Below are 21,351 nucleotides of genomic sequence, written 5' to 3' on the forward strand. Positions count from 1 at the left end.
GAGTAGTGTTATCTATAAACTCGATAGCATTCGTAAAGCTCATTTGCATGGCTTTCTTCCTGCCCTAAAATCGTGGTAACGTTTGCACTGGGCTTTCCCCAGCTTTCCCTCCGCCGGCACGGTAACTCGCGCGGCGCGTCCCCGGCGCGTCCTCCTTCCGCTAATCTTCCAAATCACGGCCACTCATCATTGAGACCAAGCATTCTCCTGCGTTGATTTTAGAAAGAAAACGATTTGAGATCAGCAAGATGGGAAAGAAACGAAAAAGGCCTGTCAAGGATAACCCAACCCCACGGGAGAGACCCTCACCATCTCAACCTGCCGAGAACATAGCGCGCCCTCCTAACATCGACGGCAATCAAACCACCGACGCAGCCGAGATCTACCATCCGGTGATATCTCTTTACTACTGTCAAGTCGTGACATTGCGGCAGTACATCCTGCAGCGCATACCCCGAACCTCCAAAGCGCGTCGCCGGAGAATTGCTGCAATCAGAGGCGAGATACCAGGCAACCCGGATGCTGCGCCCAAGACGCAAGAAAAAGCTCTAGCTGATCTCCTGGATACTACGCTGGTCGGAGTATCGAAAGAGCTATCCCCTACGGATAGTAAAAAGCTGCAAGAGGACTTCAAAAGATACACTCAATTGCAACTGGTTACGCAAGCTGGCACTGACACTGGGCCCGAGAGCTTACAGTCCGATGTAGGTGTTCTACTTGTCGTCATACATGCTGCGCTAATGCTGGCGGTATTGTAGCTTGTGGACTTTGTGATCTCACACATCTTCGGGAAACATTTCCGCGGGAAGCTGGAACATGTTCTGAGCCATGGATATCGACAAGGCAGCGGCCGGTTGCACTGCAGTGTTCAGAATGCAGGGGCGTGGTATCCAAATAAGAACGTCGAAAAGCTCAAGCAGTCGCCATGGACGGAAGTTCTCGCCCTGCTAGGAGGCAATGGCGACGAAATCATGATAAAGCTCCTGCTTGAATGTGGACTTTTTGCAGCCGTAGACGTAAAGAAGGGGATTTACTATCAGCTAAGTGGTGCGTTAGCCCCTTTGGCCAACTGGTTTCTATGGACACTCACGAGATTTTGCCTAACCCAGGACTTGCATTATCGAGCCTAAAACCTATTCCGACGCCACCCGAGGACAGCCCCATCTCGAGGGACGGCAGCAATTTATCTGCCAAGAATGCGTCGGGTCAGGTTTCTGAAACTCGGACACATACGAGGGCGTCGAAAGACAGCCAGTATCAACTGAGTCCCAACGCGGTTGTCTTCTGCCGTCAGCGTATGTTATACGCTCGCCCTCATTTGAACCCCAAAGGGGGAATAGTTTTCGGGGCACCGAATCGTACGTACTATGGACATGACTCAAAGCAGTATGCTGACAAGCTCTAGATGTCCTCAGCCGGTTTCCGTCATCCAATTCTTTGCAACAGACGGTTCATGTGATGAAGTATATCTTTCCTCGGCAGTTCGGCCTCCATAATGTTTTCACAGTCCAGCCAAGCTACCGTGAGCACCCCTTGTCTAAGAACTACTCTTCACGGGAGGAGGAAATAGCTGCGAAGGAGAAGCTAGAACGGACTCAATACAAAGGTGCGCCTAAATTCGAAACCGCTGCTGGAGAGCCCCAAGAATCAATCAAGATACCGAAAAGACTCCGGGGCAGGGTATTGGAATTGGTCCGTCAGCTTCAAAACAAACACAGACGATGTTGCTATAGGGAGCTCCTACGGTACTACTGCTTGGAAGAGGTATGGACTTTGTCGCATGAATGATGCAAAGGCTAATATTATAGTCTACGGATCCTTGGGCTTTAGGACCACTCAGTGTTGAATCTGAGGCATCAGTTGGTGTGATTCCATCTTCGGGCTCTGGGCCGCTGATAACCCAGCCATCGCTCATAAGCAAGGACGTTCAACGTATACTACGGCCAAGCAATTCAGCCTCAATTGCGTATATGAGTAAAAGACTAGGTGCTACAAAGCCGAAGGTTAATCTGACCGACCACGCTACCCCCACCGCGTCTGTATCAGCCTTCTGCCGGGCTGTCATTCAAAGCTTGATACCATTGGAGTTTTTTGGAGTTGATGACCAGGGAATTTCGCACCGGAAGATAATACTCGGGCATGTCGATAGGTTTATACGTATGCGGAGGTATGAGAGCTTGAGTCTTCATGAGGTCTGCGAGGGTATAAAGGTTAGTGACTTGCCCATTCTGTATAAATCTCACTCTGACCATTCGCAGATCACGCAAATACCTTGGCTGGAACCTGGTCGACTCTGTCATAATTTGTCAGAAAACAAGGTCTCGGCGTCTGACTTGCAAAAGCGCAGAGAGCTGTTCCACGAATTCATTTACTACCTGTTCGATTCTTTGCTGCTCCCACTCATACGTGGAAATTTCTATGTCACTGAATCGCAGATACACCGGCATCGTTTGTTCTATTTCCGGCATGACGTCTGGCGCCGCCTGACCGTTCAGCCCCTGGCTAATCTCAGGGCTGCCATGTTTGAGGAACTGGTGCCAGAGACAGCGGAACAATTACTATCTGGCAAAAAGTCGCTAGGGTACGGGTCTCTACGACTGCTCCCTAAGACGACGGGAATACGTCCAATTCTTAATCTGAGACGGCGCACCCTGGTCAAGAGTACCTACGCTGGGAAGAATCGTTATAATCCAGCGCAGAGTGTGAATACAGCAATCGCACCTGTTTACAGCATGCTGAACTATGAGAGAGGGCGTCGAAACGACCTTCTTGGGTCGAGCATGTTCTCGGTTGGAGATATGCACTCTCGACTGAAGGGGTTCAAAGAGTCATTAATGCAAAGGGGCTGGGATCAAAAGAAGCCACTCTACTTCGTGAAGTTGGATATCCAGTCCTGCTTCGATACTATACCGCAAGCAAAAATCGTGCGTTTGGTTGAAAAGCTTGTCTCCGAGGAGAATTACCACTGGATGAAGTACGTGGAAATGAGGCTCGCAAGCGAATTCGGCAATATGTGGCCGCTACGAGAAGCAGAGCAGCGCAAGACATGGTCAAAATACCTTCAAAGAATTGGCGCACTCGGAAAACCAGAGCATATATCGAATGCTATCGCCAATGGAAGTGTGATTGGTCGAAGGAATACCGTCTTTGTCGACACGATCGCGCAGAGGGATTACAGCGGTGAGGGCCTGCTTGACATTCTCAACGAGCACGTCCAAAACAATCTCGTCAAGATAGGAAAGAAGTACTTCAGGCAAAGCAATGGCATTCCGCAGGGCTCGGTGCTGTCGAGCTTGTTATGCAGCCTGTTCTACGCAGAGATGGAGCGTAATGTTTTGGGCTTCTTGCAAACGGACGACGCTATACTCCTTCGTCTACTAGACGACTTCCTGCTGATTACGTTGGATTCCAAGCTCGCAATAGACTTCCTCCAGGTCATGGTCAGAGGACAGCCAGAATATGGCATCTCCGTTAACCCAGCAAAAAGCCTAGTAAATTTCGCTGCGTCTGTAGACGGTGCGCAGATTCCGCGACTCGTCGACACGTCACTCTTCCCTTACTGCGGCACTCTCATCGATACACGAACAGTAGAGATCTCTAAAGATCATGATCGAATGATCGACGGCGCAGAAACAGCGGGCGCCGCCCTCAGCGATTCCTTATCGATTGACTCCATGCGAAACCCCGGGCGATCTTTTCACAGAAAGGTCCTCGCATCGGTCAAGCAAGCCATGCACCCAATGTATCTCGACTCGGCGCACAACTCGCTGCCTGCAGTGCTTCTGAACCTTTACAAAGCCCTCGTCGCCGCCGCGATGAAGATGTACCGATACACTCGGTCGCTACCGGGCCGAGCCCAACCTCGACCCGACGTTGTGGTTCGCACAATTCATGATGCCACGCAGCTAGGATACCGACTGATTCGTGGCCGGCGTGGCCTGTGTAAGGTCACGCTTCCTCAATTGCAGTACCTGGGGGCGGCGGCGTTTCAGTTTGTGTTGGGGCGGAAACAAACACGGTATGCGGGAGTGCTGCGTTGGCTAGACGGGATGCTAGCGGAAGCGTGGCAGGGTGTGGGCAACGGTGCTTTGCTGGCTCAGGTGGTGTCCAAGGGGGACCGGACGTATAGAGAGTGGCGGTTTTGACCTTGCTCCTTACCTTGACTATACCTAGCTGCGCGAGCTAAAATAGAACAAAATTGCCCGACAGCGCCGGCAATGCAGGGCCATCAGGAATGATAGATCCAATGAAGGGTGTCAAGGGATCGGTATCTACGGAACACAGTGCTACAGTAGTACTCCCGCAGAGCAGGGCGGGATAGACACAAAGAGGACAATTGCGATTCATTCAGCTAATAATAAATCATATGAGTTCCATGGTCGACGGCTGAGATGCAAGCAATTGTGGTCTGAGCAAAGTATCCCATGGGACAACCGCGAGTGGACGAGCAGCACAGTGACCCAGCGGACAGGGGGTGGCAATGGATCTTACTCAATGCAGTCAACAATCAACACCGCAACAGCTCCCTTTCCGTAGCCAGGTGCTGTAGCTTTCTCTTGTATCTATCTATCTACCTACTCCGTACTCGGCAGACAAAAAACAAAGTAAGCCGCACGTGTGGATTCGTGGCGTGCCTTGGAACAGCCGCTCGCTCCTTCATCTCGACAATGGAAAACGTCGCGACTCCGCAGTGCCATCTCTCTAAACCGGTTTGATACTGATCGCCGTGCACAGCGAATGAAACGCAAAGTCTGGACCATATTGGAGTCCCGATCTCAGTTGCCATTGGCTAGTTGAGATAACCTCTGCCTCAGGCGCTGAGATTGCTGGCCGGAACTAGACCCTTTTGACTGCGTTCGGCTGAGAACCTGGAATTCGTGCCTCCAACGCAGTCGGTGATGGAATCATCCCAGCTTCATCTCTTCGCTCGTTGCGTCTTTCCTTGATTTTTTTTCTATTTTCCACTCGCTAGTCCGTCCAGATTTCCTCCAACTACCTCCCTTCGTTCGCTTGCGTCGATTCCTCTTTCTTTTCTATCTCCTTTCGACCCTCCCACTCGCTCCTCCCTTTCCAGTCCGATCTCACCACCGAACCGCCCGATCCTGACCCCCTGTTCACCCTTCCGCTCCACTGGCGTCATAACGCGCTGTCCACCGCTGTTCTGAATACCCTGGATACCAGTCCTGGTTATTGACTGGTGATTTTATGGCCCTGGGCCTCCCTGTGAAATATTAATACAGCGCCGTTGGGGCCATCGAGTCCCCGCTAGTCCTTCGTTTCTTGCTGCCGGTCCGCACTCTTATCCGCACGACGCGAACATACCTTTCAACATCAATACGCTTATCGAACGATTAACAACAACTACATAACTATAATACGACCTTGTCGGCTTGGTCAACGATATGGCCGCTGTTTTGACCGCACCAAGTTCGCCCCCGGAGCTCTCCGGGTCCAAGTCCTCCAAATCCTCTTCTTTTCGGTCCTCCTCGCGGATGTCAAGTCCGGACGGTGTTTTTACGGATATCGGAAACTTTGAAGACGTTGTTCTAGAAGATGAATCAGCGCCATATCTAGAAGCTTCGGTCCAGTATGGACGGGCCCCCGGAGTTGCACGGTCGTCAACCGCCAGAATGCTCGCCAAGGCACCTATCGTAACAACCCGTGATTTGATATCTCCAGCCCCGAGGAAACCATATGCATCTGCGCAGGGACGTTCCGGGCCGAAGTTGATGACTGCCTCCCGAGACTTGCAAGCCCCACGACCTCCCTCCAAGAATCGTCGCAATCGATCTGCCTCACCTCTGCGGCCCGCTCAGTCCCCAGGCATCGCTTCATCTCCATCTAGCCAAACCCTGTCTCCATCTCCAGTCAATGCTCGACCCCTGAATCGAAAGCCATCTTGGCAGCGCAGCCGTAAATCGCTAAAAGAGCTGGAAGCAGAATATCACGATTCAGACGACGAGCTTCCCGAAGATGCCAGTTTATGGAATATTCCGATTTCCCCACGGCCAGTTGAGGACCGTGCACCGTCTAGGGACCACAGTCCCAACCGCAGCCCGGGGCCGCGACCATTTCCTTTATCACATTCTGTTTCTGAAGCTGCCGTTTCTCCAGCCTCTCCTCGACTATCACCCGCTACTTCTCGGGCAAACCGACAGATGGCCCGATCTAGCTCGGCTGGACCTGAACGCGGCCAGATCTCTCCTCGCAACCCCCGGCTTTACTCTTATAATAGCATGATGTCTGATCTATCCGAAGAGGCGAAGAATCTGACACAGGCTCTGGAATTCCACGCCGACGAGAATGATCGCAAGCGCGGTGATAGCCTTCAGAGTGGGAGCTCTTCGCTAAGATCCAGCGATGAATCGAAGCGGGATTCCAAGTCGCCAATCGAACTCCCACCTATTCAAAAGTCCAATATAATGATAGACCCTTTGCCCATTAGTAAGGAGAAGGAGAAGGTACTCACGCGAACTCGTCCCAGCTGGCTCCCCCCCAAGGATCAGAAAGAGGAAAGGCGGCATCTTCGAGAATACAAGAGAATGATGGAGCAGTCTCGGGAAGCAGAGAAACGTAAAGCCGCGCAGGCGGCTTCCGCCAAGTGCGAGCGAGACAACACCCGGGACACGCTCCAGCAGATTTGGGACGATTATGTCTATCCAAACTGGACCAGGGCTATTGGCGAGTCTCGCACCCGCGAGCTGTGGTGGCGTGGCATACCCTCGCGAATCCGAGGACCGACCTGGAGTCGTGCCATCGGCAACGAGCTGGCTCTATCCGATGAATCTTATAACAAAGCCCTGAAGCGGGCAAAAGACGCGCGAGCCAAGGCTGAGGGCGATTCGGGCGAGAGCAACAAAAAAATGATGGAGTGGTTTGACGCCATCCAGGCCGATGTCTCAAAGGCTTTCTCGGAGCTGAACCTCTTCCAAGAAGGCGGTCCTCTGCGTGAAACATTGGTTGATGTGTTGGAAGCATACTCGATGTACCGGAGCGATGTTGGATATTCGAGCGGCCTTCATGTTAGTTTCCGTTTTCCGTTGCCATGATAAACCCAGTGCTAATAATTCGCAGACCATTGCCGCACTTCTTGTGCTACAATTTCCAACACCCTCTTCCGCCTTCTGCGCCATGGCTAATGCGCTCAACCGTCCCTTACCCGTTGCTTTTATGACTATGGACCGTGGAGCCATCGGTCGAACTTTCTCATTAGCGTCTGCGACGCTTCGCTACAAATTCCCCCGTCTAGCTACCCATCTCTATGACACTTTGCGTCTGTCAGATGAAGAGATCTTTGACGGCATGTTCCGGTCGCTGCTCACCAATGGCCTCGATTTGGAGCGCCTCAGCCGTGTCTGGGACTGCTGGGTCTTTGAAGGTGATCGCATCATGATCCGCGCCGCCGTTGCAATCCTCGGCTGCCTGCAAACGCAGTTGTTTGGTTTTCCTAAGCCAGATGACCAGAGCCGTTTGGCGGTGAAGAACATTCTCGGCTGGGGACCGCATGATGTGGGAACCAAGCCAAAGGAACGTCGAAGCGCCCCTGCAGCCCCTGTGGCTGGCTTTGCAGGTGGACTTGGCAGTGCCGTCGCCGGCGATTACTGGATTCTGACATCTGCAGGCGACGAAGACGGGTTCATAAACGAGATGCGGGAAGCAGGCAAGGTCCATCCACGGGCCTAGCCTAGATTGTACACTCGTTTGGCCGGCACTTGTTCTGTATATAGCTCAAAGCATTTTTATTACTAGAGATCCTACCTTATCAACTGCATTGAGCACTAGGTCCCTCGTTTGTTTTGTTTACTTGTCACTATAGATTGATGGGTTAGTATAAAAAGATCTTACCTTCAACTTCGGAGCTCAACGAGTGTATAAGTAATACCAGGACTGTGGATGAACCGCCTACCCCACGCATCCTATTTATGAGCCCATCTTCGTCGCCTGCAGATGTCATAAAATAGTCATCGTCGGCGCTAAGAAGCATGTCAAAAGTCGAAATCGCTGGCGCCTGGTAGAGATTAAGCTCATTAATAATGCTCGTACTCGTATCTCACGGCCGGCTTGGCATTTGCTTGGTAATTTGTGCAAGCTGAGTCAGCCACATCATGACATCACTATTATCGATAAGCTGCATCACATGATCGTCGCCGCCCGAGAAGCAACTAAACAGACTAACGCCTGCAAAACGGCCTGGATAGCTATAACAGAGCATACATCATCGCGCTGATTTGACCGCAGAGACAGAGCAATCGCAAGATGACGGGTCTATCCGGCACCCGTCCAGTGGGCACAATTCCCCGAGCTTATCTTTATGTGTGCGACTTTGGGTAGAGCTGCTTCCGGGGGACCCGAAAAGAAGGCTGTGCAGTGGACCCTTTCCTACGATCCCTGTTCGTCCATCATATTCGTCCTGATCCTCTTCTTCCTCGCCTCTCAAAACCTTTCTCTCCCTGGTTGGCATTGTACTTGGCGTCATTTTTTTTTTTTCGTTATTGTTATCTTCCTGTCTGTCCTACCTTACCTTGGTCCGGCCCCTGGTCCTGGGATGTCGTCTCCATTGTCGCAATCATGTCTTCCTCACCTCGTCCGGATGCCGATGCCATTGTGCACCCCAATGGCCGTCGGAGTGCAAACGCCAGCGGGGAGCTGAGCCCCTCCGACAGCGAGGATGCAGCTCTAGGCGCTGACGTCTCACCTTATCCTAGCCCCGGCAATGGTGGAGCAGCGACTGGGATTACCGACCTGGAAGAAGATGCTGACGAAGCCGACGACGTGATTGGTGTCAGCATGGGTTATGATCAGAGCCGGCTCAAGTCTCGTACGACGCCTGCTGAGGAGAAGACGCGCATTATGGAACGCAATGGTGGGTTTTTTGAGGACGAGGGGCTTTTTGCGCCGGATATCACGGAGGAGCCGGAGTCGCTGGCGGAGGATACGGATAAAGATAGGACTCCCACTGGGAAGGAAACCCCGACGCTGGGAACTGCTGTTTCGAAGGGCCAGAATTCGCGTACTGGGTTTACGAGGTCGCTTCTCAAGGGGACGCTGCCGCTGCGGCCGCGGGCGTGGTCGGGTGACAGTCATACTGGGAGTCGGCGCGGGTTGAAGAAATTCTTTCCGTCGTTGCACCTGCGCACGGGCAGTTTGTCGGTGTCTCGGCATCGCTCACGGAGTTGGTCGTCGCGGCTCAATCTGGAGCAGGAAAAGGGCGGTGATGTGTCGGCCGCGTCTCGGTCACCTCGTTCGCCGCAGCCTGTGGTGTCGGATCCAAGCTCGTCTGCGTCAAATGGGACATTGGATGCATCAGCTGAGGACCCGATCGGAGAATTGAAGCCATTGCAGGCGCCGTCTGCGCGGACTCGTGGTAAACATTCATTTGTTGGGTCTAACCCGGCCTTGCGACGATCGTCTTCGGACCAGTCGCTGTATTTGCGGGCTTCCTCTACTGCATCCTCTCTTGAGCACCGTCCGCAATATGAACACATTCATTCGCAAGTCAACAGTCGCTTCAAAGCCATCAAGGATTCTTTACAGGACTCTAGCAGTCGGCTTTTGAGCATGCCGACGCTTCATCTTCAGGATCTGCGGAGCGATTGGGGATACAGACAGTTTCTCTCGGATGCGAACCACCGACGGACGGAGACAAACGAGACAGATGACACGGTTCCCTCCACAGGCACAGCGGCTCCGTCGCTTGAAGGTGCACCCCCGTCGCCTCTGCTGCGGTCAAAGTCCACTCGCAAGAGCCTGGCTGCAACCTACCCTGTCCTCTTCGAGGCTATGAACGAGTTGTCCGGGGATGTAGTGGTCATGGGCGGCTACCGGGGCTCTATTTTACGCTCCGCCAAACCTCCTCATCGGCAGCTTTGGGTGCCTATGAAAGTCGGGTTGAACCTCCGGAAGGTAGACCTAGAGGTCGGGCTGACGCGAGAAGACGAAGAACGCATGGAGGAAAACATTATCCCGGATGGCGTTCTCTCCCACGTGGGCCCTGTCGACATTTGCCGACGTCTCCTCAAGCGGCTGCAGAAGTGTGATAATGCCACCCGCGGTGATTTGCGCGTCCACAACTACGGCTACGATTGGCGTCTTAGCCCACATCTCCTATCCCGCCGTCTAATCAAACACCTCGAGGGCCTTCCATGTAATGCCCCCGACGTCCCGCCACATAAGCGAGGTGCGTATGTTATTGCGCACAGTCTGGGCGGCCTCATCGCCCGCCATGCGGTTAACCAGCGCCCCGAGCTTTTTGCGGGTGTGCTGTATGCGGGCGTCCCTCAACACTGCGTTAACATCCTCGGCCCTCTCCGTAACGGCGACGACGTGCTTCTTAGCTCGCGCGTTCTAACCGCCCAAGTCAACTTCACCTTCCGAACGAGCTTTGCCCTTCTTCCAGAGAAGGGTCATTGTTTCATCAATAAGCGCACAAAGGAAGAGTACCGCCTCGACTATTTTGACCCAGCCGTCTGGGATGAATATCGCCTCTCTCCCTGCATCAATCGACCCTTCCCCGCGCCAAGCTCATCCAGCATCAATCTACCTCTCCGCAAACGCTTCTCTACGATGCTCTCCAACTCCTCGGACGGCAGTATCGGTGGAGAAGATACCACACCCGACCACTCGCGCAGCCCAACAACCGCCAGCGGCGACTCCGCCTCGAACTCGACCTCCTCAGCAGCAGCCGCCGCCGCTAAGCAACTGAAACCCGCTAAACCGAAGGGCGAGATCTTTCCGGGTCCAACTACAAACCCCAAGGGCTCTTCCACTACTGGTCCAAATGCCCAGCCGGTCACCATCCCTCCCGAAGTGGCGAAGGAATACCTCGCCCGTACCCTCTCCGAGGTTAAAGCCTTCAAACACGAAACTCTCCATAACGAGGCACATCAAAGCAGCAACAACTACCCTCCATTTGCAGTGTTGTACTCCAAGTCCGTCCCCACCGTCTACGGCGCCCGCGTAGATTCAAAAGAGGGCATCAAGTATGCGGACGCCTATGACGATCTGGCCTTTGCAGCAGGTGACGGTGTCTGCCTTGCAAGTGCGGCGATGCTGCCGACAGGGTACAGAGTTATCAAGGGTGGCCTTGTGAAGAGTGATAGGGGACATGTTGGGTTGCTGGGTGATCTGGAAGGCGTGGGCGCATGTTTGAGGGCGATTGTCAGAGGAAGGAAGGAAGGTGTTGGGATTGAGGGCTTTCGAACGAGCTCGGGCTCGGATTGATTCGACCTTGTTTTTGCTCTCGGACTGATTCGACTTTGCTCTTGGTGCTCGTTTTTGGTATGTATTGGTTATTGCCTGCTGCATATCTGGAATTGGTTTTCTGGAACTTGGAGTGTGCCTCGGCACTGACTGGTGTTCTGGGTTGGATGCTTTGCTACGGAGTACTACTATTGATTTTGATACCCACCCCTGTCATACATACAGACATATACATGTATACTTACCCATCATATATATACCACATACGTATATACATTCATCTACATATTTCATATCATGATCTCTCCCGCATGTAGGACATAAGAGTTGTATCCCTCGCTACTTCATATCATTGACCACGGTCGATGAGGTAGATTGTCTACCTGTAACTACACAGATCGGGCATACCAGTAAGTCCACTGTCGCTTACACACTTGGATCTCGGACAACCCTTCATCTCTACCAAGTACCACTGCTACCCAATCCTACTCTCGTCGACTCAGCAGCAGTCATACCTATGGTGTACCTTGATAATAGCAAAATTTGACCCGGCAGCCATCCAATGGGGTGATAGCTCAGCTGGGAGAGCGCTAGACTGAAGTTACAACTTCATTCCGAGCTTAATTAATCCTTAGTTAGGTATCTAGAGGTCCCTGGTTCGATCCCGGGTCATCCCATTTGTTTTTCCTTTGTATCAAGCAATTCGTTGTGTTTCCATGGCATTTTTTTTGAGTGGGGATGGATACATGTCGGGACTCGGGCTGTACGTAATGGCATGGACGGGTCGTGGTTGTTTGTTTCTTGCCAAAGGAAGGCTATGTATGGACTCTGATTGTTCTGCCTTTAGACCAGCTTGTTGATCTATTAACAGAGTCTGTCTACCTAGAAGTACCCAGAATAACGGGACGAAGCACAGCACCATACCTAACGGACCCGAAACTTTTCTAGAAGTTCGTGAGAGAGCCAAGAAGGAAACACCGACGACCTACAACTGACATCCAAGATATACATCGTATATAAGCAGGAGACAGGCATTCTAAACCGAAAGGATACAAGAAAAATGAACTAAGTGTAAAAGGAAGAGGAAAGAGGAAAGATCTATGACATAACAAGCAAATCCAACAGGAACCAGGTACAATAGATCACATCAAGTCATGCAAAAAACCCACGGGAGAGAAGAAAAGAAAGTCTAGTCCGTCCGCGAGTTGGCAATACCCAGGACCAGAATATCCGTGGCGCCGACCTTGGTCAGCTCGTCCATGACCGTGGCAATCTGCTTCTTCTCGACCATCGAGCTGACGGCCACCCAGCCGTCCTCCTCGAGCGCGGTCACGGTGGGCGCGCGCTTGCCCGGTGTGATGCTGCTGGCGGTGGAGAGGCTGGCGCGGGGGATGTTGTATTGGCAAAGGACGAACTTCTTGGCGGCTGTTGAGATTGTTAGTCTTTTTTATCTAGATTGAGTGTTGGGTAAGGGGTGGGACGTACTGATGACACCGCGGACACGTGAGGTGATGAGGTCGACGAGCGGGTTCGTGGTGTTGCGGTTCTTGACGAGGACGGCGGTGCTCTCGACGACGGTGTCGATGGCCTTTAGCCCGGCGGCGCGCATCGTCTCGCCGGATTCTGACAGCATGCCCATTAGTCTCCGCAATCTCGCCAGATCTTGATATCAAAGGCGAGGCAACATACCAACAAGATCAACGATTCCATCGGCGACACCAAGCGCGCAGGCAGCCTCCACACTACCACCAACGTACTTGATGTTCGTCTTCTTCTCCGCAGCCCCATTCTCCTTCTCCAGCTTGGCGAAGAACTGCTCGCTCAGCGCCGTGAAGCTCGTGACCACGTTCTTGCCAATAAGCTGCTCGACGCTCTGGACGTCCCCCTTCTCCGGAACCTGCACCTGCAACTTGCACCCTCCGAATCCGAGATCCAGGATCTCCTGCACGCCTGAGACTTCGCCCTCGGGGAGCTGGAGCTGCGCATCGTGCTCGGCAACCTGGTCGCGGCCCGTTATACCGAGGTCGACGCGGCCCTCGCCGATGAAGGTGGGGATGTCGGCGGCGGGGAGGAAGATCAGGGCGATAGGCAGGTTCTTAACCAGGGCGATGTCGAGGCGGTTTTCGCGGCGGAACTGGATGTCGCAGCCGGCGAGGAGGTCGAGGGTTGATTGTTGGAGGCGTCCTTCTGTTGAGGGCGGGTTTGTTAGTTGTTGCGCTTCCTGTGAAGCCTTTGCGGCCTGAATTGGAATGACTCAGGATCTGGAATTGGAATGGACGGATGCGGGATGGACAAATGGCACGGAGGACTTGCTCTTGGGGACGGCGAAGAGGAGTCTTCCTTCGAGGCTTGTGATCGTTAGTTATCGACCAGAAATGTATGAGATCTGAGCAATTGACTCACTGGTTAACGAGATCCATCTTAACGGTGGTTGGGTTGATTGACCGCGGGGTACTCGGAGATTTTGAGAATGCGAGGAACGCCAGAAGTAGAGGTGCGGAGGGTGTCGGAGATGCTCAATTGGACGAGCAGTCTGTTATAGAGTTCCGATTCGAAAGGAAGGAAATGCGCAAGTCGATTGTGTAGAGTGGAGGGTAGAAAGAATCAAGATACACCGAGGACTGAATGAATCATCAAAAGTTGGCAGCGGGGCCGCGCGTGGATGCCTGATGCGGAATCCAATCTTCAGGCATCGATTTTACGCTTCGGTGGCCGAGCACGTGGCACAAGCCGCTTGCCCTACTAGCTACCATGCAACCTACCCTGGATATCTTCAGCACCTTTTGCTGAGCAAGATGGGTCAGGCTGTCCGACTGTTATATGAGGTGCATTGGATTAAGTGTCGAGGCTGTAATAGGAGACTAATGACTTCATTCAAGCAGCTGGGTCAGACCGAGGTGGTGTGGCACGTGGCCAAATATGTATCAGCATCCGGGCCATGGAAGGCAGTAAACCGTGTAGAACATGTTCGTTCTCAGACAGTCTGAATATACCTGGCACCATATCATGGCGGAATCCAAGCCTCGGTAGTGTAGTGTGCACATTAACCAGCGTTGTCACCGGAAGCCAAACGCAGACGCACCCCGGCTTCGACCACCAGCCCAAGCAGGATCATATAACCTCTACCCACACCCAAAAAGCAAAAAAGCAAAAAGAAAGGCCGTCCCCGCACAGAATCGAACTGTGAATCTCCCGATGAATGTGCTTCATAACAGTCGGACGCGTTAACCGATTACGCCACGGAGACTGGTTGAGGGATGGCGGTAGGAGCCTGCTACTATGGAGCTGCTAAGCGCAAGTGGAGTATAAAAGAATATATTTCCGACTCCACATACAAAAAGCTCCACCAAGCAAAAGCAAAAAGATGAGACGTCCCTGCACAGAATCGAACTGTGAATCTCCCGATTATTGTATATAACAGTCGGACGCGTTAACCGATTACGCCACAAAGACCTCGTTGAAGATTGTGGCAAATGTATGTTTCTATCAGGGAAACGTGCACTGAAAGTAGCGTTGCCGCGAGTATGGTAGGAAGCAGTGTAGTGGTGGAATGATAGGTCCACTAGAACAATGATTATCAGCAGGTCCAGCTCGCATGACATTAATTGGCTTCTGCGAGGGCTTAGTAGCACGGCCAAGAGTGAGTGGGGAGACAAGGCAGATTTGTACGGTTGTTCCAATGAAACACTGAGATGTACCTACCTTGCATGAGCAACAGCCCTAGCAGCCTAGGCTGGGCATAGAGGGTGTATGTGTACAACCTCGGGAATCCAACCCCCATCGTGCTGCATTCCCGCACCGTCTCAAGCCTACCCAGACCCAGACCCAGAGCCGTATCCAGATAAACTCGGAGGTCGATCCTCCAGCGCCCTCCCCCAATCACTCTCCTCCTCCCCAAGCACCAACTCTAGCACGCCACCCTCCGTGAAGAACTCATGCCCGATCCAACTCCTGCTATGAATCTCCCCATCGAGTCTTGCCTCCTGTATATAGATCCTCTTATAGCTGAGATCAAAGCCGACATTCCTCACCACCGCGATGTTCCCTGTCACCGGATGCGTAACTCTAACCTCCTCAAAGAATGGCGGCGTAATCAGATACACGTTCTGCCCTGCATTGGGGAATAGGCCGAGCATGCTGAAGACCGTAAATGCGCCCATAGCACCTGAGTCATCGTTCCCGGGGAGCCCGGCGTGCGTCGCGTTGAAGGAACTGGGTATGTATGAGTGCACGCGGGCCGACGAGAGACCCGGGCGCCCGGCATAGTGGTACTGGAACACGGTCAGAAAGACAGGCTCGTTGCCTATATCCGCGAGGCCAGAGGTGTGGAAGTAGTCTAAGCGCGCGATGAAGGCGTCGTCGCCGCCCAAGGTGGCGATTAGAGATGACATGTCATGAGGGACGTAGAACTGGTACTCCCATACACTCGACTCGAATGTCTCGGAGGGGTTGCTTGTGAGCGAGCACCATGAACCTGAGAGTGCACTGCATGCAATGGGGTCTTGGTAGCCCCATGTGCCGTTCAGGTATCGGGGCTGGAAGAAGCCGACGAAGCCTGTGTCCGTGCCGTTTACGAAGGATGTTTGGTCTTCCTTGTACAGATTTCGCCAGTTCCCCGCGCGGGCAAGGTACGTTTCGTACTCGCTGTTAGATCTTCCGACGCCCCTTCCCACGGTTGCAACGCAGAAATCATTATAAGCGTACTCGACCGTGCGCGAAATACTCCTCGAGTTGGTACCAAAGCCCAAATAATCGAAGTCTAGGTACGGAATGTATTCCAGGCTCTTCCAGCTCTTTAGACCGCCACGGCCTTGGTACGACCACTCAAGCGGCTCGTTATCGGCATCGTTGACCATGGCTTCATAGGCCAGCGTCCAGTTAATCCTGTTGGTGTCCAAACCAGTGAGATTCTTGACGTAGGCGTCTGCAAGCACGGCGTCGGCATTTGAGCCGCCCTGCGTCCAGCCCTTGCATAGACTCATTCGACAGTCCGGAAGATATCCTTCATGTTTGTAGGTGTCAAGCAGGCTGCGGACCATACGAGACTGAGCCTCGGGGTCGATTATTGTGAGGAGGGGGTGTTGGACTCGGAATGAGTCCCAAATACTATTCTTTAGTTAGCCGGCTGGGCTTGTAATTGAGATGAGATGGGCATAAGGCTTACCAGTAAAACGAATCAAAGTACGGCTCATCGCTCTCCCACAGCGGATTCTCCCCTGTCATATCTTGTGGATCGAGCATGTTGCGGTAGAGCCCGCTCCAGAAACTCCGCTGCAACTCTTCGTCTGCACCGCCAGGTGTAATCGAAATAGGACTCAGCTTCTCTCTCCACGCATTTTCCGCTTCACTTTGTAGTCGGTCGAAGTCATCTAATGGCGATGGGATCTCTCTTTCTGCGTTCTGGCAGGCTTGCTGGCTGCTCACGTAGCTAACTCCAACTCTTGCAGTTACTGTGAGATTTCCTGCGTCTGGCTGATGGAATCTGAGTAATCCGCCAGCCTGGATATAGAACAGGTTGAATCCCCTCGTCACGTAGAGGTCCTGGACATCCGTGCCAGCGCGATCATTCACCCAAACCCCGCTATCCCGAACCGAGGCACCGTAGAAATCAACGCAGGTATAGGAACGGTACGATCCCGCACCAAAGGACGGGAGAAATGTCCCATTGGCAACAATTCTCGCATTCTTAGCATCAATGGAAATAGAGGCATTCTGTCGACTATCCCAAAGATCCGTCAGATCAAGCAGAATCAACGGGCTCCCTCCGCCATCGCCATACTCTTCCAACTCCAGTCCAGAATACCCCGGCTTCGCAACCACCGAGTCATTAGCATACGCCCTCGCACGGGCCCCCTTCCCAAAGACACAGCTGTTCACATCGTCTGCATCGGGACAAATCTGCGGGAACAGCGGGAAATTTCCTAGTGAGGGGTTCCCGCCTGTGCCGGAGTCGTGTAGCGCCGAGAAGCCGGTTACGCGGCTATTGTCGGACGCGAAGCCAGCGGTGTTTTGGCCGTCGACGTCCGCGACGGCCTTGGCGATGCTGTAGGGGAGCGAGGCGCCGGCGAAGACGTTTCCGCCGTTTTTGGAGCCGATGAGGGGGTCTATGTAGGTGAGGGGGTCGAAGGGTTGGTTTTGTGTTGCACTTGCGGTTGCTATGGTGCTGGTTAGGATGAAGGTAAAGAGGAGGAGTGGGACAAGCATGGTGTTAGGGGGGTGATGGTTGTAATACGGAGAAAGGGCATTGGGGTATTGGGGTGGTAAGCGCATGGGATGTGGTAAGACACGAGGGGGAAGAGGGGAAGGCACGCAGGGATCGTCGAGGCGATCAGCATTCCTGGAGATGCGGAGTAACTGCTTGTACTACACTGCTACTCTTACTATCTGTTAGTGCGCCGGGGTCTCAATCTTATATGTGTATACATCGATGACAATGGCTATCTAAGACTCTTCCAAAAGAACAAAGCCAGTAACAAGAGCCTCCTCCGACATGAGAAAGCCCCAGATACCAACCACCTCCCCAGATAGGACTTCTTCGCCAGGTACGTCTGAGGCCCAAAAAATTGAGACTGAAACGTTCGCTGCGAAAGATCGACTATGTGGCAATCGACCATCTCTGACTTATGCGCTTCGACAAGTGCACGCCTGCAACTTCCGCTGTTGTTGTCTTTCTTAGAATGAAACTGCCCCTTGTCAATCTATACCTCTCGAATTCGAAAGGAGCCACACTTACGACCAGGTCCAGAAGACGCCTCGAGTCAGCAATGAGCTCAACCTTGTGTATTTCTTCACCAGGTTCGAATGTCAAGATATTGGAAGTCTGATCACCGGACACATCACCCATCTCCCTAGAATTGCCAGATAAATATGTAAACCTCAAGCCCGTAACAAGGCTCTTGTTTTCATGGCCGTGATATCCAGTAATGGAGATTAGGTTATCCGTCACGCTGACTCCTTTCCATAGCACCGTATCCAGGGAAGCAAATGGGCGTGTAGCGAGAAAGTCATTCGGATGCCAGAGCGTAACTTTAGCGCTAGATGATCTGGGGGCAGATAGTACCCTAGGGAAGTCCCAGGCATTGTTGAAAACCCATATTGAATATGACTGTGGCCAAGATCAGTTATCCGCGCAATAAGCGGCATGCTATAGGGCTTTCTTACCATTTCCTCGAGGTGACTATTGTGGAACCGAAGGACAGTGTGATTTGTCAATGGAAGTTCCTCCGGGTAAGATACAGTTTGCAAGGTAGTTGTGATTGAAACGCGAACCACGCGGCCGTTGTACACTCTTTCAACACGAGAGTATCTGCCATTCGATAGCCAAATTGTACTCTCAGTGATCATCTCGCCCATGACTAGGCTCATCGATGCACCCTCGCAAAGCCACTGGCCAACAACCGAAGGACGCGAACTGTGGTATTCAAACCACAGTCCGGAAACTTAGTTATCGAGCCTTAGACGCTTGATGTCCCCGGTTGAGAATCGTATAGATCGGACTGACTCCAAGGCTGCAGACGTATAAGCCCTAAGCTCATTCCCTGCCTCAGCGATAATATAGGACCCTAAAGACGACGCTAGATTGGCAGATAACGAAGCGGAGTGTGTGTGTCTTTCTTCTCTCCGGCCTTGGTCGGGTCAGATGCCTGCTGCAGTTTCTCGCACGGCAGTCCGAGACTCAGAAACAATCCGGTGTCTGCCTAAAAACGGTCAGTAAACGGTTGACCCTATATTTGCGTGCACTCACTTCAGTGGTGGCGGTTAAGCCAGTTATTAAATGACCAGTAAGAGGCTCGAATGTCTCAGTAAGCTTCTCCTCAACTTCTATGAAAGGGTTTGGCCCCTGATCATTGTGCAGTATCGGAACGTAGTCTTTCACCTGAGAGTGTTGTAGCTCATTTGAACTGAAGATAAGTTCGTGGCCATGGTTCGTGCGTATCTGTAGAGTACAAGCAAGTCAGTCGCCAGTTTACCTAAAGGAGGTTATGAAGCATACCCATTGCGAGAGGACCCGGTCATCTTTTGTAGATCTTCTGATGATGACATTAGAGATCAACTGTCCGCCGGGCCCCTTGATTAATGACGACACTTCCATTGAGCCTTTCCGGCCAAAGTGAATGAAGCCTTGATCATTAAAGTAGAACGAAAGCCCAACAAAAGGTGCGAACTTATCCAGCATGTGCGCGACTATCCGCGTAAGCCGTGTGAGCCTTTCGCCGCCAGGACCACCGAAGTCGATATTCAGAATAGGGCTTGATGTATCAGGTCGGGGGTTCTGTGGCTCGGGGGCAAGGGTTACCGTTCTTCTGGGATAAGTGGGCGTCCAGGTGGGCTGCGATACAAAGGGCGTACTGAAGCCTACTTCCGAGCTGTCTTCGGCCATGCCTAAAGCGATCATTTTAAAGGCCTATAGTGTCAGTACTTGGTGTGCTCTGTTCTTTGAACGACGGCGTACATCAAAACTGACAGTGAGCCGGATGTCTGCGCCCTCTCGGTCGAACCTCAAAATTCCGAATGCAAACTGGGCCTCGCTGTTTCCCATGTCGCTTGTCCATTGGGGCTAGGGCCCGCGGTCAACAATTGCTCTTATTCCGCAATTCTACGGGGACGTGTAGCTAACTCGAAGCCCTTCACGCGGACCCATGGAGCAACTTCGACCAGCTGGCTCTTTGTTGAAATAAACCCGAGGCTTAGGTCAATCATGGCGTGGCTAGCGGTATTGACGAAAGTGAACTGCAAGCCAGAGACGAATTCCTGTGAGTTGAACAAGATCGTGGAGATCCGAAAAGCGACAATCCTGCATTCGCTCAATGGGAGCGTAATATCTCGATCATGGAGCTTCCTGCTCCCCGACCGAAGAAGGTTATGCTCATCAGTAGATGACGGTGTCCTAATCATTGCTCCAGGGAAAGAACTACCAGTACTTGTCTCGGCTCCAGCTTCCGCAGAAGAAAAAGTTGCTTCAGCACAAGATCTTCCATGGAGAGAATCGTCAGCCATATATTGGGCAAGCAGAGAAGCATTGATACCGACGATGTTCCAAATGCGCCGATGACTTCTAAGGCGTGCAGAAGCAGAGCAGGAGTTGGAACTAGAACCGTCGCCTAAAGCCTTCTTTAGCAACAGGTAAGCGTCTCGCCAGTTCTGACTTGTGCTCTTGTTGGCTGGCAGTGCAAATCCCATCTCAGCATCCGCACAGAATCTGCTTCGCCAGAAGGACTGGGGCAGTGCCACGGGATCAGTCACGGACGCAACACTCCTTGACGTGAGCCTAAATTCTGCGATGTCAAGTGACGGAAGGAGAGACAGAACCATATACAAGACCTCGACGGGAAGGGAAGAGAATGAATGCAGTCCTGGGCTGGGTATAGGAGTCGGCTTTCCAAAACATAGCCCAGCATCGTTGTACTGCGCAAGTAACGCCAGTATCTCCGGCACATCGCAAATCTGCACCGGACACCCCAATATCCACGCAAATCCCTGCTCAGCCATCTGCCTTATGTGCTCGCCAACAGGCTCCTGGAACCGAGCCGCACCTCCGCAGTCATGACCCGGACGCAGATACTTCTTCATCTTCGGACCCCAATTGGTGCAGAACAAGGTCTGAAAGAAGATTGTCGCAAACCTGGCCATATCTTCTGTCCCCACGGGGACCCTCTGGAGCAAGATATCCCAGCATACCGAATGCATGGTAAAGCACCATGCCCCGCTCTCTGGGTCATGAAAGGGTCAGAATCTTCTGCGACGAGCCTTGAGTCCCCTTTTATAGGCGATGGGTGCGGTGATTCGGTCCATGGTGCTGACGACTCCCACGCCGCTGACGGTCACTGTGTCTAGACTGCCTGGGTTCCGGGTTACTGGTCATTGAAGTCAGAATGTTTTGAATAAGCTTGGAGCCTGGAGAAGCATACGAACACGAAGCTGCTGGTACCGTAGAAGATCCTCCGGCTTATTCGGCTTGACGCCATAGGCAGGCGAGCAGCGGGTGATCTGCACGCCGCAGATCACGCAGTAGTGGCCCATCTTGGTGGTCTTTGCTAGAACTGGCCGTATACAACGATAATCAGTGATAATCAGTCCAATACGGCCCACGTATTCTGGGAGGCATCGTCGATATGGTTGTTTCGGGTCAGCCCAAACGACTAGGCCTGACAT

The 21,351-nt window shown here is 52.6% G+C and overlaps 7 protein-coding genes and 3 non-coding genes across 10 annotated transcripts; 3 read left to right on the top strand and 7 right to left on the bottom strand.

Moving 5' to 3' along the window:
* Nucleotides 1-5,094: 5,094 nt before the first annotated feature.
* BDW74DRAFT_2900 (putative TBC domain protein) lies at nt 5,095-7,872 on the top strand. The gene is made up of 2 exons (XM_073732429.1): nt 5,095-7,022; nt 7,075-7,872. The coding sequence occupies exons 1-2, from the start codon at nt 5,403-5,405 to the stop codon at nt 7,681-7,683; spliced, it is 2,229 nt and encodes a 742-aa protein (XP_073589532.1). The 5' UTR covers nt 5,095-5,402; the 3' UTR covers nt 7,684-7,872.
* A 341-nt stretch (nt 7,873-8,213) lies between these two features.
* On the top strand, nt 8,214-11,479 carry BDW74DRAFT_141933 (uncharacterized protein). The gene has a single exon (XM_073722635.1). It carries the CDS (start codon nt 8,569-8,571, stop codon nt 11,218-11,220), a length of 2,652 nt encoding a protein of 883 aa, XP_073589533.1. The 5' UTR covers nt 8,214-8,568; the 3' UTR covers nt 11,221-11,479.
* Nucleotides 11,480-11,763: 284 nt separating this feature from the next.
* BDW74DRAFT_t7 lies at nt 11,764-11,876 on the top strand. The gene has a single exon. It is a non-coding gene; the product is annotated as a tRNA-Phe (tRNA).
* A 164-nt stretch (nt 11,877-12,040) lies between these two features.
* Nucleotides 12,041-13,785, bottom strand: BDW74DRAFT_141935 (ATP phosphoribosyltransferase). The gene is made up of 5 exons (XM_073722636.1): nt 13,603-13,785; nt 13,513-13,547; nt 12,889-13,386; nt 12,685-12,822; nt 12,041-12,624 (listed from the first exon to the last, which is right to left on the bottom strand). The coding sequence occupies exons 1-5, from the start codon at nt 13,617-13,619 to the stop codon at nt 12,389-12,391; spliced, it is 924 nt and encodes a 307-aa protein (XP_073589534.1). The 5' UTR covers nt 13,620-13,785; the 3' UTR covers nt 12,041-12,388.
* Nucleotides 13,786-14,360: 575 nt separating this feature from the next.
* BDW74DRAFT_t24 lies at nt 14,361-14,446 on the bottom strand. The gene has a single exon. It is a non-coding gene; the product is annotated as a tRNA-Asn (tRNA).
* Nucleotides 14,447-14,569: 123 nt separating this feature from the next.
* BDW74DRAFT_t23 lies at nt 14,570-14,652 on the bottom strand. The gene has a single exon. It is a non-coding gene; the product is annotated as a tRNA-Asn (tRNA).
* Nucleotides 14,653-15,008: 356 nt separating this feature from the next.
* BDW74DRAFT_184507 (GH92 family glycosyl hydrolase) lies at nt 15,009-17,403 on the bottom strand (the record flags this gene model as incomplete). Its single annotated transcript, XM_073730829.1, has 2 exons — nt 15,009-16,305; nt 16,364-17,403. The coding sequence occupies 2 exons, from the start codon at nt 17,401-17,403 to the stop codon at nt 15,009-15,011; spliced, it is 2,337 nt and encodes a 778-aa protein (XP_073589535.1).
* Nucleotides 17,404-17,600: 197 nt separating this feature from the next.
* On the bottom strand, nt 17,601-18,841 carry BDW74DRAFT_2920 (uncharacterized protein). Its single transcript, XM_073732435.1, has 3 exons — nt 18,361-18,841; nt 17,933-18,304; nt 17,601-17,882 (listed from the first exon to the last, which is right to left on the bottom strand). The coding sequence occupies exons 1-3, from the start codon at nt 18,562-18,564 to the stop codon at nt 17,637-17,639; spliced, it is 822 nt and encodes a 273-aa protein (XP_073589536.1). The 5' UTR covers nt 18,565-18,841; the 3' UTR covers nt 17,601-17,636.
* BDW74DRAFT_172276 (uncharacterized protein) lies at nt 18,774-20,886 on the bottom strand (the record flags this gene model as incomplete). The annotated part of the gene is made up of 5 exons (XM_073727479.1): nt 18,774-18,896; nt 18,944-19,135; nt 19,193-19,603; nt 19,652-19,756; nt 19,837-20,886. 5 exons carry the CDS (start codon nt 20,884-20,886, stop codon nt 18,774-18,776), a joined length of 1,881 nt encoding a protein of 626 aa, XP_073589537.1.
* A 39-nt stretch (nt 20,887-20,925) lies between these two features.
* On the bottom strand, nt 20,926-21,219 carry BDW74DRAFT_172277 (uncharacterized protein; the record flags this gene model as incomplete). The annotated part of the gene is made up of 2 exons (XM_073727480.1): nt 20,926-21,053; nt 21,108-21,219. 2 exons carry the CDS (start codon nt 21,217-21,219, stop codon nt 20,926-20,928), a joined length of 240 nt encoding a protein of 79 aa, XP_073589538.1.
* Nucleotides 21,220-21,351: the final 132 nt, after the last annotated feature.

The sequence above is a fragment of the Aspergillus multicolor genome, assembly GCF_047715735.1.
Source record: "Aspergillus multicolor strain CBS 133.54 unplaced genomic scaffold BDW74scaffold_1, whole genome shotgun sequence".
Lineage (NCBI taxonomy): Eukaryota > Fungi > Ascomycota > Eurotiomycetes > Eurotiales > Aspergillaceae > Aspergillus > Aspergillus multicolor.